The following is a 19882-nucleotide window of genomic DNA, read 5'->3' on the forward strand; positions in this document are numbered from 1 at the left end:
GTGGCACCCTGAGGCTGAGGCCGGTACAGCGCACTAAGGTGCCCTCATGGGACCTGGCTGTGGTTCTGGAGGGCTTATGCAATGCCCCCTTTGAACCCATAGAAGAAGTTTCAGTCAAGTTTCTTAGGCTCAAGACCATCTTTCTCCTCGCTATTTCCTCACTTAAAAGGATCGGGGATCTTCAGGCACTTCATGTTTCGTGCCTGGAATTTTCTCCAGGCATGGTTAGGGCATTCCTTTACCCGAGGGCCAGGTAGGTCCCTAAGGTGCCCACTTCTTCACCAGGCCCCATAGTACTTCAGGCATTCTGTCCTCCTCCGTTCCAGGAAGTAGGCCAAGAAAGGCTTAATCTGCTCTGTCCAGTTCGAGCACTGGATGCTTACGCACACAGAGCTGCCCCGTGGCGTAAGGCAGATCAGCTGTTTGTTTGTTTTGGTCCGCCAAAGAAAGGATCTCTGGCGACCAAGCACAGTATGAGTAGGTGGGTGGTTGAGGCCATTTCACTAGCCAACGAGTCCTCTGGCCTCCCATCTCCTATGGGTGTCAGAGCGCACTCGACCAGGAGTATGGCGGCCTCCAAAGCTTTCAACTTGGGTGTGGCCTTGCAGGACATTTGTGCTGCGGCGGGCTGGTCCTCTCCGCACACTTTTGTCCGCTTTTACAACCTAGACCTGGCATCTACCCCAGGTTCCCAAGTTCTCTCTTCGTGATGTGCTCATGAGATACACACACAGGCAGGGACTTGGTAGTATGGCGCAGTGGGTATTCTCGTTCCCAAGAGAAGCGATTCTCGACGCAGCTCGAGTTCCTGAAGGGTAACGTCTGTAGGTTACGTATGTAACCATGGTTCCCCGAGGTAACAAGGCGCTGCGTCTCTTTGCCATACTCCCTGCATCCCTGCAGGCGCTACTTCATCGAAGCTGACTTGCGCTCTCCCGGATGCACTTTTATACTTTCTGGTGCTTACGTCACCCCACTCGTGATGTCTCGCTGCTCCATTGGGCTGATTTGACACGTGGTTCAGAACGCGCTCCAGAACCTAGAGACATTTTTACTATACTTTGGATATTAATATCCATTGCAGAATTGATGTTATATGGCTCGTTCAATGAATCGCTGGCCGACTCAGTGATCAGCCGTAAAACCGTGATTCTGTCCAAATTCCCTATAGAATCTTAAATGATTCTCTTTGAGCTAAATGTACCTGTTTCCCTTACAACAGCAAAAAAGTAATATAAATAAATAAATGTTATTATTGCAATTAAAAATAACTCTTTTTATTTTCTGTTGGGATATATATTAAAATGTAATTTATTCCTGTGATGCAAAGCTGAATTTTTAGCAGTCATTACTCCAGTCTTCAGTGTCACATGACCCTTCAGAAATCATTCTAATATGCTGATTTGGTGCTTAAGAAACATTTCTTATTATCATCATCATCAATGCTGAAAACAGTTGCTCTGATTAATTTTTTTTTTCTGGAAACACTGATAGGATTTTCAGAATTCTTTGATGAAAAGAAAGTTAAAAAGAACAGCAGTTATTTGAAATAGAAAGAAAGCTTTTCTAACCATGTAAAATACTTTGCTGTAATCTTTCATCAGTGTTATGCATTTTAGCTGAATTAAAGTATTGATAAAAAAAACACCTGATTTCAAACTTTTGAAAATACACTTGATAATATTTACAAAGCAGAATTTCTGTGCTGATCACCTGAATTCTGTGGAATGTACCTAAATATGATAAAACTTGAGCCGATAGTAATATATTCTTCCTAAAAGATAAAATCATGGTCAACATAGCCTAATCATTTAATAAAGAACATATGAGATGCAGGGCATGTGTGGTATCAGTCTGCAAAACTTTCTGTCATCCCACTGTGGTAATAAATTGCAAGTAATTAACCCACATGTCCATTCACCTTAATTTTCTTGGTGGAGCTTAAAGTTCAATATTGAATAGGAATACACTGCAATAATGGAGATCCCCCAAAGGAATCGTAGGGCAAACACTATACCTTACTATGATTATAATGTTATATTGTCCCAGTTTATGAGCTTGCTAAATTGCCTTCCGCCTGGATTGAAAAGCCTCTCAAATTACCTCGGTGGGGCAAATATTTAAGACCAAAGCACAGAGTCAACTCAAATTTATAAGCGCTAGAGGGCTTCATAAATTTCAAAGAAAACAGATTCACTTAAACAAGCAGGATCAATATATGAGAGAATACTAGAGAGAGACGAGAGGAGAGAGGCAATTGGCAGTTCTTTCAGTCTTCCGAGTTCACATGCCTTGAAGGTATCAGACCTTGGCTGGAGACATGGGAAGAGCCACAGCTGAATGCATATAAGCAGCAAAACAAACTCCACCGAGCATGACAATTTGAAATTTTGTTTCCCCCCAAATTATCCCATTAACACAATGGAACAGGTCTGTGATCGGCGCGATTCATCAAACTGTCAGGAACATGACTTGTCAGTGTTGTTCTTACAGGCTTACATTTCATGAGTGGAAAATCACTGGCAATTTTCAGTCGCCCTGTCAATTTCGGTAGTAATTGATCACGCAGCAATGCTCCAAATACCTATATGTTTTTCTTAGAGGTTATAACGGCACTAACGATTAAAAGGAAAACAAATGTGTAAAGGAACCCTATTTTAAACCACACCACTGACACCTAAAGATTTAACATCTGTTTCCAGACAGTAACATTATAATGATTAACAATTTTACAGCAAACAGCAGCATTTGACTAGCTCTAACTGGGTCCATTAGTACATAAGCGGAAAACAAACAAAAGCAAACATATTTTCACTCGATTCTTCATGCTTAATTAGAAAACATCTCAAAAGTTGGATCATTCTCTTGACAACTGCACACTTGATTACCATGGCAACAACCTTGCTATATCACCACCTAATTATGACTAATTATCTATTACTGAGGGAAGTAATCAGCACTTGCCATTGGCTCCCGAGAGATGATGATTAAATGCTGAAAAACACTGAGGAACTTACCAGCACAAGATGTTGATACGATCATGATAATTCTCGATTTAACCAAAAAGTGGGATTTTCATATTATTGGCTATTAATGAGAGATTCGATTGTAAGAAAACATCGTCAGATATGTTATGAATCATCTTGAATCATTTGGATTTCGTGAAGAAGTTCTAATCCCTGACATGGTACAATTCCCTCCCATTACAAATGGATTCGCCACACTGAGTCATTCATGACATGTCAATTAAATTAACGTGATGGCCGTTAATCTTCAGCGCTTAAAGAAAAAGATGATGAAAACTTGTTTCAATGCATTTAAATCAGTAGGCTGAAAATGCACTAAATTGCTGAAATAATAAGTAAAAGTGAGAAGATGGCAATTACGCAAGTGTCCCCTCTGGAATTTGACTTAACTACGGCCTATTAGCAAGACTACACTCATTTACCGAGTTATCAGACTCCTCGTCCACATTTCCAAAGCCAATTTGCAGCTCAAGACAAGCAGAATGGACCTTTAACCTGAACAAGAAAGGGATGTAGCCAGAAGGCAAACAAGCTGAGCTGCAAAAGGAAAAAAAATATTCACACAGTACAGATGAAAGTTTACTGTATGACCCTATTAACCTGTATGATGTCTGGATCAGTCTCCTACACTCACAGCTTTACACTCAGCAGAACTTGAGATTTTAACTCCAGTGAAAACAATTAAAATAAATACAAAGACATAATGGTTGGGTGCAGAATAACACTCTAAAATTCTCAGTGTCCTGCAATACTTATTTAATACGAATCCCAAACAAATCACTATTTTTAGTAAATCACAAACATTCAACGCAATCACTGTAGTCTGATTCCTGAACAAATGACTCTTATGAGTCAGCTCTTCTTAGAGAATCAAAAACAACCATAGGGTGCAATCGATATCGTCCAGTTCCCAAACGAATCACCCTTATAAACGGTTTCTTTAGTAAATCAAAAACATTGACCACAAACAGTGTATTCTGATTTCTGAACGAATTACTCTTATGAACAGTCATTCTTATAGTGAATCAAAAACATGCATCATAAACAGTGTAGTGTGATTCCTGAAACTTATGAGCCATTTTTTTTAGTGAATCCGAAAATATTCAGTGCAACCAGTACAGCCTGATACCTGAACGAATGGCTGTAATGAGTCAGTTCTTCTGAGTGAATCAAACAAATATGTGACCCTGGACCACAAAACCAGTCTTGTATGGGTCAAAATTATCGATTTTTCTTTTATGCCAAAAATCATTAGGACATTAAGTAAAGATCATGTTTCATTTTGCAAATTCCTTACCGTAAATATATTAAAAGTTAATTTTTGATTAGCAATATGCATTGCCAAGAACTTCATTTGGACAACTTTAAAGGCGATTTTCTCAGTATTTAGATTTTTTTGCACCCTCAGATTCCAGATTTTCAAATAGTTGTATCTTGGCCAAATATTGTCCTATCCTAACAAACCATACATCAATGGAAAGCTTAATTATTTATAAATCTGAGACATCTGAAGTTTTGTGGTCCAGGAGAAATCAGGAAGGGGGCCAAGACTTTTTCACACCACTGTATATATCCTACAACAAACTGCAGTATAACCTAATTCAGTTTAGTTATTGACTGGTAATTCATGTGACGTGTGTACAGTATTTGTTATGAAAGCATCTTGTTATTTGTCAAAATAACGGCACTTCCCAATATTTATTCCTTAAAAGAACTGTTAATAGAATCATTAAGGAACCAGAATTACTGGCTGTCTTACAACTGGCAGGAGATAATGATCAGGTGTTGTAGAATTTGACGCTATAAGGATTAGCAATTCATTGCAGCATTCCCATAAACCTTATCAGCCATTTATGAAGGCAGATTGATCATGAATGCTCTCAATTCAGCATCTATACCCCAGAACTAAAGTATTCAAGAAGCATGACTAAGGCAATCATTTATTAATTTGTCAAGGTAATACTTCTTCAGCTAACGATTCTCTGCAGATGGAGGGGGAAAAAAGTCAAAGCTCTTAAAAGTAGACTCTATTTGCATTCTAATACCCCATGTCAGATTAACAAGAAAACCCCTGCCATGCAACCACACGTATAAACCTGCGTAATGTTCTATCGACAAATATATTAGGTTTCAGAGATGGCGTTTTAAAGGATTTGAGAGGCTTTCATAGAAAATGAAGAACATGTGCATGTGTTTCATTGATAATTGATTTTTAAAAAAAAAAAGAAATCAAATGCATTCCAAGAGGGGGAAAAATCATATAATCAGACAACAAATGGATAAAATTCAGTCAACCTGATTTATTATAGAGCTATGGTTTACTCTGTGGTACAGAAGAACAAGTCACACCCCATATCAATACTTCCATTGATAAAGTCTACAATTGATCCAGTAAATCCAATAACATGCTGAAGTCTGAATCTGGATCGAAATTTCAGATCCTGAAGACCTATTAGCTTGGGTCAGACCACAACATTAATCTCATAGCCGTCACTATGGACTTACTATGCATGGAACTCCATCAAGTTATTACTTGATTCTTCCATGCTGGAGTTCAATGTGGAGTCAATTTGCTTTTCTTAAAAGAGGTAAAGGATTAGAGGTGGAGCCCAATTAGCCTTGAGGTTAACAATGCAAGAGTAACTACCCTTTCTCCTAATGGCCTATTAGCACAGGAGTTTGGCGAGTGTGTCCAGAATGTCTATAGGTGTCTTTGGGCTAATGGTCTCCTTCAGACTGACAAAGACACTTCTAACGTCAACAAAAAAAGGACAATTTCATTAAGATGAAGACTAGCCTCTTTAATATCTCAATTGATTGCAGTGTAAACAGCGGTAAAATTTAAATATAAATGTATTTTTCAGTCAGTTCTTCCAAGACTATATGATCCGGACTGTAATCCACATGCATTCCAATATACTTCAAGAAAGATGCAGAGACTAAATTTACTGTATGTGTAACTAAAATTGACTGTTTACAGTACTTTATTAATTGACAGCAAAATCGACCAAATGATTGGCAGTGTTGGTATTTTTCCGATTTTTTAAACGTGTTACAAAAGACTTCTATGGAAGCCCGTTTCTGCCATTGAATAAAAATAAAAAGGTAACTGAGTTTACATCTCACAATTCTGACTTTTTTTCTCAGAATTGCATAATACAAACTCGCATTTCTGACCATTTTTCTCAGAATTGTGATATATAAACTCACAATCGCGAGTTATAAAGTCAGAATTGTGAGATAAACTCGCAATTGTAAGAAATAAAGTCAGAATTGCGAAATAAAAGTTGAAATTCTTACTTTTCCCCGAATTTATATCTTGCAAATCTGATTCTTTTTCCCCCCCCAATTCTGACATTTTTCTTAGAATTGAGAGATACAAACTCAAAATTGCAAGTTATAAAGTCCAATTCTGAGGGGGAAAAAAGACTGATATGTTCTGAGAAAAAAAGTCACAATTTATATCTCACAATTCAGACTTTATTTCTCAGAATTGCAACTTTATTTCTCAGAATTATGAGTTTATAAACTGACTGTATAACTCACAATTGCAAGTTTATATCTCAGTTCTGAGAAAAAAGTCAGAATTGTAAGATGAAAAGTCGCAATAACCTTTTTTCTTTTTTATTCAGAGGCAGAAATGGGCTTCCATAGATTTCTATCTCAAATGCTGTTCTTTTGAACTTTTTATTCATCAAAGAATCTTAAAAACATTTATCACAGTTAACGAAAATATTAAGCAGCACAGCTGTTTTCAACATTGCTAATAATAATAAAAAAAGCTTATTGAGCACAAAATCATTATATTAGAGTGATATTTGAAGGATCGTCTTACACTGAAGACTAAAGTACTGGCTGCTGTCTATCTATCTATCTATCTATCTATCTATCTATCTATCTATCTATCTCTGTCTGTATATATAATAAATAAATTAGATTTTTACTTCCAGAACCCCAATGTTTTGCTCTACACACATTTCTGACTTGTGCAAAATTCACAGGTGGATGCTATTGCCACAAAAAAAGAGATGTTTATTTTCATAATCGTTAATCAAAATATAATAACTTTATCTTCCTCTGAAACAGCTCTTTCTTGTTTAACTAAAATAAACTTACTGAATTAAAATACTGGTTTTAAGCTATAAAAGAGAAACCTGAGCATTAAAGTTTAACTCTAGGACATGATGCAACTTTACCATATTGCTAAAACTGGTGCTGATTGATCATACAGTATTTAAACGTATAACATTGAACATTAAGTAAATTATCAAGTAGGTGCTGCTATTCTAGAAAAACAACACATTTTTTAAAAAATAGGCTGATGAAATCTTATGAGATCTCCATGTAACAGTCATCGAGTCTGTGTGGGGGAAGAATGTCAGCTCACCTGATGCAATGTCCACGCGCATGTTTTTCTGCTGAGTGACGTTAATGTGCGCTGTGACTTTTCCATCGTTTAGAGCCAATTCCAGCATTCCATCTGCCAAGGAGCTGAACAGGAGCAGGCCGCTGGGGTTCCAGGTACGGAACTGGAATCCCACAGACACCATATTGTGGTCCCTCCTCCCCGGCAGCTGCAGAAAGCTGGTGCTGTTGAAGAAGACGGGGAAGGTGTGTATGTCCACGCAGGAGAACGTCAGGTTGCGCTGAAAATGAGGCAGGAAACACTTTACGTTTCCTAGACCTACTGAGATGGTTAAATAATTGTTTATGAGTCAAACAATTTCACGGCTGAACTTAGACCAGCTAACACCAGCTAACACATTTTGCAAAACAGATGTCTCTGTACAGCATCAAATGTGATGTAACACACTGCATATTGTATTTCTCAGATACAACATCTTTAATAAACGTACAAAGCTGTGAAATAAAGTGACTAGAAAATAAATCTGCGTCTGAAATGGTTGAGGACCTTTCATGTGGAACATGGGCTTAAAGAAAGATCTCTCAAAGTGCTGCTACAGCATGTTCCCTACCATGCCGTCGATTTCAGAACCTTAAGCTGGAAAAGGGGCTGCATGGAAGCAATGACGAGAGGTTTTATTCATAACTCTCTAGCTCTACATCCTTCTAAATGGTAATTTCGAGGCACCGAATGCACTTCAGACTTATTTCAAAAATAGTGAACTCAATCAGTCTCATCACAATGAAATAGAAAAGTGCACTCAGCCTTCCTCAGCGCTTCATAACAGAACCTCCGCCCATGTGATGTGTTTTATCAACCTTGAACATAATCCTTCAGACATGAATAATAATTCAGAGCCTGTCTATGGTGGACACATGTCAAATTTGGAAAGGAGGAGAATTGTGCTATTTTCTCACTATTAAAGAGATAGTTCAGCCAAGAAATGAAAATTCTGACAATCATTTGCTCATCTGGTTCCAAGCCTGTATGACTTTCTTTCTTCTGTGGAACACAAAAGAAGATATTTTTAAGATAAGAAGGTTTTTGTACAATGAAAGTCAGTGTTGTTTTGGACCTCAATGACTTTCAATGACTTTTAAATATCTTCTTTTGTCCAAAGAAATAAAGTCATGCAGACTTTGAACGACATGAGGGTGAGTAAATTATAGCATATTCATTTTAGATTAATTTTGTGCAGTACAAGCTTGATTGGTTTATTTGTCAAAAACTAAATCTCTGGAACAAAAACATGAATCTAATTCAACCATATTTCCATTTAACATAATGTTTGTCAGATGTTCTGTGATATGATGTGCTAGTGTAACTGTACGGCAGAGATAAGATTGTATTTTTCATCAGAAAAAACATTGTTTCTTCGTGTTTGTGGTTCCATTAATGAACCACCGAACACTGATATGCTTATCGGATATAATGTGCAATTATTGCATTCTTTGTATTATCACAGGCAGTGGAAATTAGATTATTATCAGTGCTGACACCAGTCATCAAATCTGTGTAGATGATTAACATTCTCATCAGCATTTTGAAACAAATGAAATGGATCCATACAGCATAGATATGAGGTTTAAAATGCGAGCTCCATCAATATCACATCTGAACCGCTCTACATTCTGAAGTGTCAACCTTGCACAGTTCTTCATGGTCATACACCTCCACAAAACCCTCCAGGCAAAAACAACCCACCCAAATGTGTTACATTTGCACAGGACTGTCATGAACGGGAAAGTTATGCACTCAAACTCTAATTAGGCAGATATGGTTTGTGGAGTTGATTAAAAAGGGAACAGACTTACGAAACTAGAAGTGTCCAGTTTTTTTCTTCTGGCCAGGTCAGTGATGTTCTCGCCATTGTAGTTGATGCTTTCCATGCAGCCTTTGAAGTTTCTTCTTCCTCCTGAGACTGGCTTCCCAGAATAAGGCATTCCTCCGAAAGTCAGCTACATGGAAAAAAATCAGACATAAGTCAGAAAAACAATATCAAAGCATTGCAATCCACCAAGTCTAACACAACAATATATACAGAGAGTTGGGTACAATGGTTAGTAAACTGAGTGGCCTCCATCATCTTGTAAACTGTGTGCAATATTTGCTCTAAAAATAAATATTTGCATAAACATGTTTTTGCATGTAATAGTAAATTTTCTACATTTTGGTTCAAATGAATTTTATGTCAAAGCAAATTAGCACAGGTCTATAAATATATGCCATGCATGTTAGTGAATTGCCGGTGTAAAATATAATGCAAATTATTCAACAAAGATTAGGCATGATTTTTTCCCCCCCAAATTGGTTGATGATATATATATCATTATCATTATTCAATAAATAAATAAAATATGTATGCTTAATTTTAAATTAAAAAGTTTTCATTAATACATATTTTGCTTGCTAGTATATGAAAATGCAAATAATGTGCAGCAAAATAAGATTTAATTTCTGCATTCATATTTTTTTTCTCATTCTCATTCATGTTCATAATTTATTTTTAAATGTAAATGGTTCCCATATTCACCAACTTAATAACCACTTTTTTTCGGTATCTTTTTCTTTTTTCTATTCTATTGTCCTATTTTCAAATTCAACTGATAGTACACTTGTACATTTAATTGAAATTGAAACTATGAAATATAATTAACAATATTATTATTACTTCTCAGCCACAAGCAAAAAAATTCAGCTTGCGACAATGGAGTAAAATTATACATATTTTTCTAAAATCAGATAATATCTAGCTATTGAAAGATGCTTAGTAAGTACTATTATTTAAACAATTTCAAACAGAGCCCAGAAAGAAGCACTAGTGCTTCAACAAAATAGTCGATGAATGCAATTGTTTGTAAATGCAATCTGCGCTCCAGCAAAAAAACACTCACCAGTTTGGATCCGTTCTCGGCTCAATTAATCAGACACTTTCACTTTAATTGGGGTCAATTTGTCTTAGACCAACTGAGCTGTAACCAGCTCTGTAGCATCCAACAGTGCCAGGAGTGTCTTTGTTCAATTGAATAGATAAGCATTTGCTCTCAGACCATATTCTTTACGTCGCTGAAAATCAATTTCCTATACATTCCTCTACAGCACGGGTTAATACGCATCATTTCTGTTTAATAACATTAATGTTATGTAATCCTGGTAAACGTTATTAGTGAGGATTAATCCTGTGCAGAGAAGTGGATTTGAAACATTCCATGCTGAAAAGAAGGACAAGGGATAAAAATCCCACTGCAAACAAAGTTTATCACAATGCGAACCTTCCTGAGACAAAATGTCTTGGTGTGACTTCACAGCTTTTTATCAAGCCTGAGCTTGAGATCTTTGGATTGGGTGACGACTGCAGTGTGACCAGAATCCTACAGAAATCCTTGAGATTTCGGAGATAATTACAGAACTTCTATTTTTGAGTGTCTTAACAGCCTGTGTGGAAATGAGATAAAATCCAGCTGATGCCAAACTTGACCTACACAACATATGTTGTATTTAGGGAGCTGCTGTCCAAAACCAGGCTTTTTAACAAGCTTAGAGAGATATTCTAATGACATAAATGAAAATTCTGTCATAATTTACTCCCTCTGTCATCCCAAACCTATAACTTACTTTCTTTTCCATAAAATGGAAGTAAATGGGGACTGGAGATGCCAAGTTCTAAAATTGCCAAAAACACACACCTTTAAGAAGTCCATGCTTTATATTCCAAGTCTTCTGAAGCCACACAATAGTAACCAACTGGCACTTTGTTTGAAGAAAAGACCAAAATTACTTTCCCACTGCCAAATCAAATCAAATATGATGTCAGAAAAATTACATCATGCAAGATTTTCACTGAATAATGATTTCAATATTGGCCTGGTCCCTCTCAAAGCAACTGCATCATATTGATGCCAGAAGACGTATAGAGATAAGTCATATAGACTGCTTTTATGATTACATTTTTGTCATTTTAGAGCCCGACAGTCTCAGTCCCCATTCATTTTAATTATATGTGAAATACCTTAGAGGATAATCCTCAACATTTATTTATTTTTTTGTGTTCACTGAAAGAAAAAAGTCAGTTTTTGGAAAAGCTTGTTCGAGTCAGGTTCACTATACTTTTATCAGCAATGCTTAGTCAACAAGCATCACTAAATTTGTTATGTTGGATTAAATAACAGAATAGCACCAAACCATCATTAATAACATAAATCAGCTTGGATGAGAATGAAATTCAAGCTTATTTAAAGTAAGAATTCTCACAGTATTTCCTGTTCATTTTCATCTTTGTGATTTCATCTTTGAATTAAATATGGTCACACTTTATTTTAAGGTCCAATTGTTGCCATTAACAAACCATTAACTATGACATTTGCCTCAATAAACTCCTAATTTGCTGCTAGTAAGTAATAGTAAGTTAGTTATTACGTTTAGGTATTGGGTAGGATTAGGGATGTAGAATATGGTCATGCAGAATATGTGCTTTATAAGCACTAATAAACAGCCAAAATGTTAATAATAGACATGCTAATAAGCAACTACAGTAATTAATAGTGAGAATTGGTCTCTATACAAAAGTGTTACCTTAAATACTTTTTTTAAATGACCTGTTATGGGGAGTAACATTTTGAGCTTCAGCATTCCCATAATGCACCTGCTTGTTAAATGAAGTTCAGAGCAATAAATCATTCACTTTCTCAGTTTCTCGTACCTCATAGTCCAGGTCAAGGTGGTCAAACTCCCCGTTGGTGCGGAAGTGCTGAGTATGCTGATCAAGGGTGAAATTGACATTTCTCCTGTAGCGCTCAATTACTACAGAATGCCAATGATGATCGTCCAGCAGACTGCCGCTAGTCACAGATGTATGGCCCAGGATGGAGCCGTACTGATTACTTCCTACAGTTTATTAGACATGGGAGACCATCGTTAATATCAAACACACAATATCTTCACCTTCACTGCAGAATAATTGATGGGAGGAAGTTCTGAACCTGTCTTCGCAAGGCATATGAGATGTTTATGTCCTTATGATATACAAGATAATGTGTTTTGTGTTTTACAGTCTATGAGTATTTATTTTCCCTCCGGCTAGGTTTTTCTGCAATGCGGGTCCATGAGATAAAAGGATAGTTCACACAGATGAAAACTCACCCTCGTGTTGTTCCAAACTTCTTATTCTTTGGAAAATTCAATGAAAACCTGTGTGGTTTTGGACCCCATTGACTTATATGGACAAAAACTATTGAAATATTCTTCAGATAATCTTCTTTTGTGTTCTACAGTTTTTTTTATGTTTTTGAAAGAAGTCTTTTATGCTTATTTATTTGATCAAAAATGCAGTACAAATGAAATATTGTGAAATATTATTACAATTTAAAATAACTTTTATATTTTCATATATTTTGAAATCTGCTGAATTTTCAGCAGTCATTATTTCAGTCTTCAGTGTCACATGATCCTTCAGAAATCATTCTAATATGCTTATTTGCTGCTCAGGAAACTTAATATTATCAATGTTGAAAACCATTATGCTGCTTAATATTTTTTTGTGGAAACTGTGATACATATTTTTTTCAGGATTCTCAAATGAATAGAAAGTTTAAAACAACAGCTTTTAGTTGAAATAAAACTAATTTGTAACAAACAAGAAACATAAAATGTCTTCACTTTTTGATTTTTGAACAAATAAATGTATCCTTGCTGAATAAACATATTAATTTATAATTTAAATACATAATTTATAAATAAATAAATACTAAATAAATAAAAATAAAAAGTCTTACTAATTCCAATTCTTTTAATTACATGAATGTGAGTAAAAACTGACAGAATTTTCTTTTTTTCTTTTTCTTTCTTTCTTTTTTTTGAGTGAACTATCCTTTTAAAATGTAACTCATTTTTACCAAAGAGTCAATGAGCATCAAACAATCAGTTAAATATCAGAAGACAGCAGGCATAAAGTCAATAAATAACATGAAGAAATACTTACAGCAGCACATTAATGACAAAATTCACCTCAAGGTACACACACAACAGATATCTATTATAGGCCTCCATATCAGATTTACCGAGGTTTATCTGCAGCAGTAGCCGGCCACTCCTCAACTCCAAGGTAATGTAGTCACCCTGTTGCCCCTCTCCGTGCAGAATCACCCCTTCGCTCTCTGATGTTTTAAACTTCAGGGCTATCACGTCCTTCAAAATCTTCATCTTCTTCATTTTGAAGCGGTAAGAGATCACCCCCTGGCCGTCAAAATTAATCACATCTGCCCCTGTTGACAGGAGGAAGAAAGACAGGAGGAGGAAAAGAAATTAGTATCTCTGAGGTGACTAGGTGTCATGCCCATTTTTGGCTAAATGATCGGTTGAGTGACTGTTCTATAGATTGCTTGGACGAAAGCATGGTGAAGTTCACAGATAAACTGCGGCTGGGTTCAGGTGATAAACTACAGTGAGGAGGCAGAAAATTGCAGTGGGCTATTACCTGCTGACAAAGCCTTTCTGCTTATTGCGCAGTGGAGGAGGATTTTTGATCCCTGTCAAGGCTCGGAATGATACATACCGGAAGTTATGAATGTAAATTCCTTTCGCGGCATCTCTCGCTCGCTCTCTTGGTTTCATCTCCTGCACTGACACAGCATAACCTTTGGATATATTACACAAGCTCACAGTGCCTTATAGCACTTGATTGCTTTGCAGACTGTATTTATATCATTCAGAAGTCGTGTAAAAATCTGTGATCAGCATGAGAAGGTAATTATAAAGAGAGCTACAGCAACATGAGAACAGAAAAATACAGACATCATCGTGTTCCCTTCCACCAATAAGATTGAAGTGGCATGTTTATTCGCTTGCTTTATTGAGAGATTGATTAGGTTTGATTTGAGCTTAATTAAAATGTAAATGATGGTGCTGATTTTGCTGTAGGATTGTGACTGCAATAACTTTGGATTAAAAGGGTCATAAGGGTAAATACTTATTTTTATTATATATATATATATATACATATATATATATATAGCAGTGTATACTGCTGCAGATTGCATTTCTCATCGAGACATGAATATTCATGTCTCGATGAGAAATGCAATCTGCAGCAGTATACACAAAGTTATAAAAATATATAATAAATATAATATATATGACTGCTGAAAATTCAGCTTTGTCATCACATGTATAAATTACATGATATATTAAAATAGAAAACAGTTATTTTATATCATTCTGAAATACATAAATCTTTCAGAATATTAATGTTGTTTTACTGTATCAAATAAATACAAAGAGACTGCTTTTAAAAAAATCGTATCGATACCACACTTTTGAATGGCATATATATTTATGTTTAATTAGCATTATGCTTAATATATTTAGCAAGCTTATTCTTGAATAATGTATATACTGTATATATATATATAATTTTTTTTTTTTTTTTAAAGAAACATACTTTTATTCAACAAGGACACATTAAATTTATCAAAAGCGGCCAGTACTTTTACATTGTTTTACACTGTTACAAAAAATATTTGCATTAAAATGTAATGTATGTTAATTGAACATAATGGTGGGCGGATTTGAAAAATACACAAAAATAACACATGCAGAGTATGTTTCGGGTCTACAGTAAGTGTTATTTTGATGTCAGCCAATGAGTAAGATATTTCCATTATTTGAATGGATCGTTCATGCATTCCTGAGGCATGTAAAATCAATTTGCATTTATCAGCTTCCATTAGCAGTGTAAATTGCAAAATGACGCAACAACTGTAATTATTCTACATGGACAAAGCAGGTGAGAATATGCGTTCAGTGTAATCTGTCATGTGTAGTGTCTACTACGACTGTGTGTGTGCTTCTGTAGAGTACAGTCTGCATGTGGAATTAATTAAATTCTCTCCATGCACCCTGCTGGGGACTGATTACTACACTAATGCATGAGTATGTGTGCAGTGTCTTCCACTCCTCTTGTCTCTCTCTCTATAGGCAATCCCCTTCACCTCCATCACAAATGCATTCATCCGTTCTCACCTGATCAACAAGGTCAGAGCACTGCATTCATTCTCATTCTGTGCTTCATCTCCACTGCAGGTCTTGCTTATCTAACTCCCATTCTTTCCCTCTATGCTTCCTGAGAAGGGCTATCTCTATTCCTTTACTGCACATCTTATTTATTTTCACTCAACACTCAGTGCATTTCCGTGTCTGAAGAGAAACCGAGTGGCGGAAAAGGTCCCCAAAAAGTGTTTTTGTACTTAAACTGGATATTAACTGCTTCTGGCTGCTCATTAGCTGGTTTAAGATGATCATACTTGGTTCAAGTTGGTCATTGCCTAGTGTAAAATGGTTTAAGACAGTCCTTGGTTGGTTTAAGATTGTCATTAATTGGATTAAACTAGTTTAAGATGGTTATTATCTAGTGCAAACTGGTTTAAGATGGTCATCAGATGGTCACTGGCTGGTGTAAGATGGTTTAAGGTGGTCATTAGCTGGTTATTAGTTGGTTTAATATGGTAATTAGCTGGTTTGAGATAGTCATTAGTTGGATTAAACTTGTTTAAGATGGTAATTACACAAAGTAAACTGGTTTAAAATGGCCATTAACTCGTTTAAGATCATTAAGGTAATTAGTTGGTTTAGGAGGATCAATAGCTTGTTTAAGCTGGTCATTATCTGGTTTAAATAGTCATTAGCTAGTGTAAGCAAGTTATTATTTGCTTTAGTATGGTTATTGGCTGGTTTAAGATGGTTATTATCTAGAGTTATTAATCTGGTCATTAGATGGTTTATGATGATCATTAGCTGGTGTAAGCAGGTTTAAGGTGGTCATTAGCTGTTGCAAGTTGGATATTATTTGCTTTACTATGGTAATTAGCTGGTTTAAGATTGTCATTAGTTGGATTAAACTTGTTTAAGATAGTAATTACACAGAGTAAACTGGTTTAAAATGGCCATTAACTCGTTTAAGATCATTAAGGTCATTAGTTGGTTTAGGAGGATCAATAACTTGTTTAAGCTGGTCATTATCTGGTTTAAAATAGTCATTAGCTAGTGTAAGCAAGTTATTATTTGCTTTAGTATGGTTATTGGCTGGTTTAAGATGGTTATTATCTAGAGTTATTAAGCTGGTCATTAGATGGTTTATGATGATCATTAGCTGGTGTAAGCTGGTTTAAGGTGGTCATTAGCTGTTGCAAGTTGGTTATTATTTGCTTTACTATGGTAATTAGCTGGTTTAAGATTGTCATTAGTTGGATTAAACTTGGATATTATTTGCTTTACTATGGTAATTAGCTGGTTTAAGATTGTCATTAGTTGGATTAAACTTGTTTAAGATAGTAATTACACAGAGTAAACTGGTTTAAAATGGCCATTAACTCGTTTAAGATCATTAAGGTCATTAGTTGGTTTAGGAGGATCAATAGCTTGTTTAAGCTGGTCATTATCTGGTTTAAAATAGTCATTAGCTAGTGTAAGCTCGTTATTATTTGCTTTAGTATGGTTATTGGCTGGTTTAAGATGGTTATTATCTAGAGTTATTAAGCTGGTCATTAGATGGTTTATGATGATCATTAGCTGGTGTAAGCTGGTTTAAGGTGGTCATTAGCTGTTGCAAGTTGGTTATTATTTGCTTTACTATGGTAATTAGCTGGTTTAAGATTGTCATTAGTTGGATTAAGATGGTTTAAGATGGTCATTAATTGGTTTTAGATGGTCATTCGTTGGTTGAGGAAGGTCATTAGATTATTTAAGATAATCATCATTAGCTGGTTTAAGATAGTAGTTAGCTGGTTCATGCTAGTCATTAGCTGGGGTAAGCTGGTTTAAGGTGGTCAGGTGGTTATTAATTGCTTTAAAATGGTCATTAGCTAGTTTAAGGGAGTCATCAGTTGGTTCAAGTTAGTCATCACCTAGTCTAAGATGGTTTAAGAGAGTCATTAGCTGGTTCAATCTGGTCATCATCTTTTTGTAAGATGGTTTAAGATGGTCATTAGATGGTGCAAATTGGTCATTACCTAGTGTAAACTGGTTTAAAATGGTTCAGGCTTGTTATGACCAAGTGAAAACTGGTTTAAAATAGTTCAGGCTTATTATGACCAAGTGTAAACTGGTTTAAGATGGTTGTCAGCTGGTTCAACCTGCTCATTAGCTAGTGCATGCTGGTCAGTAGCTGGTGTAAGCTACAGTAGTGATTAGCATGTTCAAGTTGGTCACCAACTGGTGTTTATCAATTTAACATGTTAATTTAGAATGATAATTATTATCATTAGTAGTAGAAGTCTTAGTATTTTAATACTGAATATTAAATAATAACACAATAAAAATTAACACAATTATTCATGCCCACCTGACCAAAACATGAATTCCTTAACAGGAGATTTCAACAGTTTCTAGACAGCCCTTGTTGCAGGTCCAACAGGTTAGCTTGGTCCGGCTAATGATTGGTTTAGAACAGGAAAAGGCGAGCTGCCTTGTTCCAAAACACTACTAACCAATTTAATCTGGATTTTCCAGCAGGGTGAGAATATGTTTTTTATTTATTTCACACTATGCCCTCATTAAAAAGCGTTTGGAGATGGCGGCATCTGTGATCACCTGCACGAGATGATGAAGGAATATGAGTGGTTTCGCCAGCAAGGAGCAAATGTGGATGAAACACGTTCTGACAGGAAAATCAGTGCAGCCAAACCCCCCTCTGCTCCTCACGAGTAGGAAAACAGCTTGAGGAATGATACGTATCTAAAGCTACCAGGCTTCATTCATACTTGTCATAAACACAAACATTCAGAAGAGCCAGGCGTCAGATTTATTTACACTATATATCATTATATATATATATATATATATATATATATCATTATTTCAAAGAAAGTATTAAAAACAGAAAAAATATCTTCCATGCTGCAGTTTTTTCCATCTCAAGGATTTTATTTTTCCTCAATCAATAAATTAACAAATGAAAAGAAGTAAGAAGTTTGAGAATCATGGTAAAAAAAAACATTAGCAAAGATGGCTCTTCTGGTATGGGGTTAAATGACAGATGATTACATCACTGCAATGAGAGAAATGTAATTCTTCTCAAACCAATTTATGGGGCGTTAATTGAAATTTGTTATCAAGATCAATCTGGCAACCATGGCAACCAACATGAACCATGTTGGTGGTTCATAGATGTAAAAGGCTAGATTGAAATAAAAATGAAAAAAGAATACCAATGAACTGAAGCAAGTGGAATAATAACAATGCAATTAAATTACAGACATAACCTACAGGTGGCGCTCACTCTGTGAGCCACATTCAGATTTCAGGATGTTTTGACCTCACTGGAGACAGCTGCTCCAAAATACATCCACTCATCTGGAAAGCATTTCTGTTTTAAATCCATGATTTGCAATGACATACCTTTCAAACAAATTAAAATCCAGCAAAGCTGTCTCTGTAAAATGATTAAATAAAATAGCTTATCCTTTAACCACAACATCATTGCTAAGAAAGATTATCTCGTATATGTAAATTTGGTGTTCGGTAAGTACTTTGTTTGTTTTTCCATGCACCTTGTTAGTTATGTGAAGTTGCAACTCTACATTACCACGCAAATGCAACAAGTGTCCAAAATTAATACTTTCAATTCAATTTAATTCAATTTGAATAACACTTGCCAGTTGAAAAAACTTGTATTCAGTTGTCAAAATTCTATTGCCAAAGGGAAATAAATATATTATATATTAAGTTATTAAACAAATTATAATAAATTCTAAACATTACATTAAATTTACATTACCATATCTATAAAATTATAACAATATAATATTAATATAATTATAATAATTTAAGAAATAGCTATTTTTTTATCTACTATTTTTTGCACAAATCATGCAAATCATTTTCTCAAAACAATGTGCACAAAACTCTCAAATGTTTTCACAATAGTTAATACAACTTACTATGTCAAAACACAAAGTGTTTGTGTGTTGTACTCTGTTGATAGTACAGATTTTTGGGACAGCTTCTGTTATTGACTGTAAATATCCAAACATTTTTTCAGAATTTAAGTTTGAGATCATTCAGGTGGACAATCAAGATTATTTTTAATGGAACAGGAGCATTGTTGACATGGTGGTCCAGAACAACACCACCAGCCACAAAGGAAGAGGCCTGTATAGATGTTGAGACAGGGGCTTTTCAAGCATGGATTCGACCTTCTTACATTTTTTTCTCCTATGATGCAAGTGCAGCAAATATGTAGTCTAGATAAAATGCAATGAAATTCTCTTCCAGATGTAAATGAAAGGCAAGATCAATAATTCAGGATAATTCATGTATACAGCAAACGCACACATATACAGTATATATATACTGTATATATATATATATATATATATATCCACCACTGTGCTGTAAAAGACTGATCTGTAGTTTTCAGAAAAGTTTGTTTGCAGTTCTTGCTGCTAAAGGTGGCACAAAC

The 19882-nt window shown here is 35.5% G+C and overlaps 1 protein-coding gene across 1 annotated transcript in view; it reads right to left on the minus strand.

The window, feature by feature from the left end:
• cntnap2a (contactin associated protein 2a) overlaps positions 1-19882 on the minus strand; it is a 245255-nt gene that overhangs the window by 210865 nt on the left and 14508 nt on the right. Inside the window, exons 3-6 of the mRNA XM_016285487.1 lie at positions 13488-13691; positions 12131-12315; positions 9246-9389; positions 7414-7672 (exon numbers count right to left, since the gene is read on the minus strand). Coding sequence (XP_016140973.1) covers positions 7414-7672; positions 9246-9389; positions 12131-12315; positions 13488-13691 — 792 coding nt within the window. The remainder of the gene's footprint in view (positions 1-7413; positions 7673-9245; positions 9390-12130; positions 12316-13487; positions 13692-19882) is intronic.

The sequence above is a fragment of the Sinocyclocheilus grahami genome, unplaced genomic scaffold, assembly GCF_001515645.1.
Source record: "Sinocyclocheilus grahami isolate Dianchi unplaced genomic scaffold, SAMN03320097.WGS_v1.1 scaffold197.1, whole genome shotgun sequence".
Taxonomy (NCBI): Eukaryota; Metazoa; Chordata; class Actinopteri; order Cypriniformes; family Cyprinidae; genus Sinocyclocheilus; species Sinocyclocheilus grahami.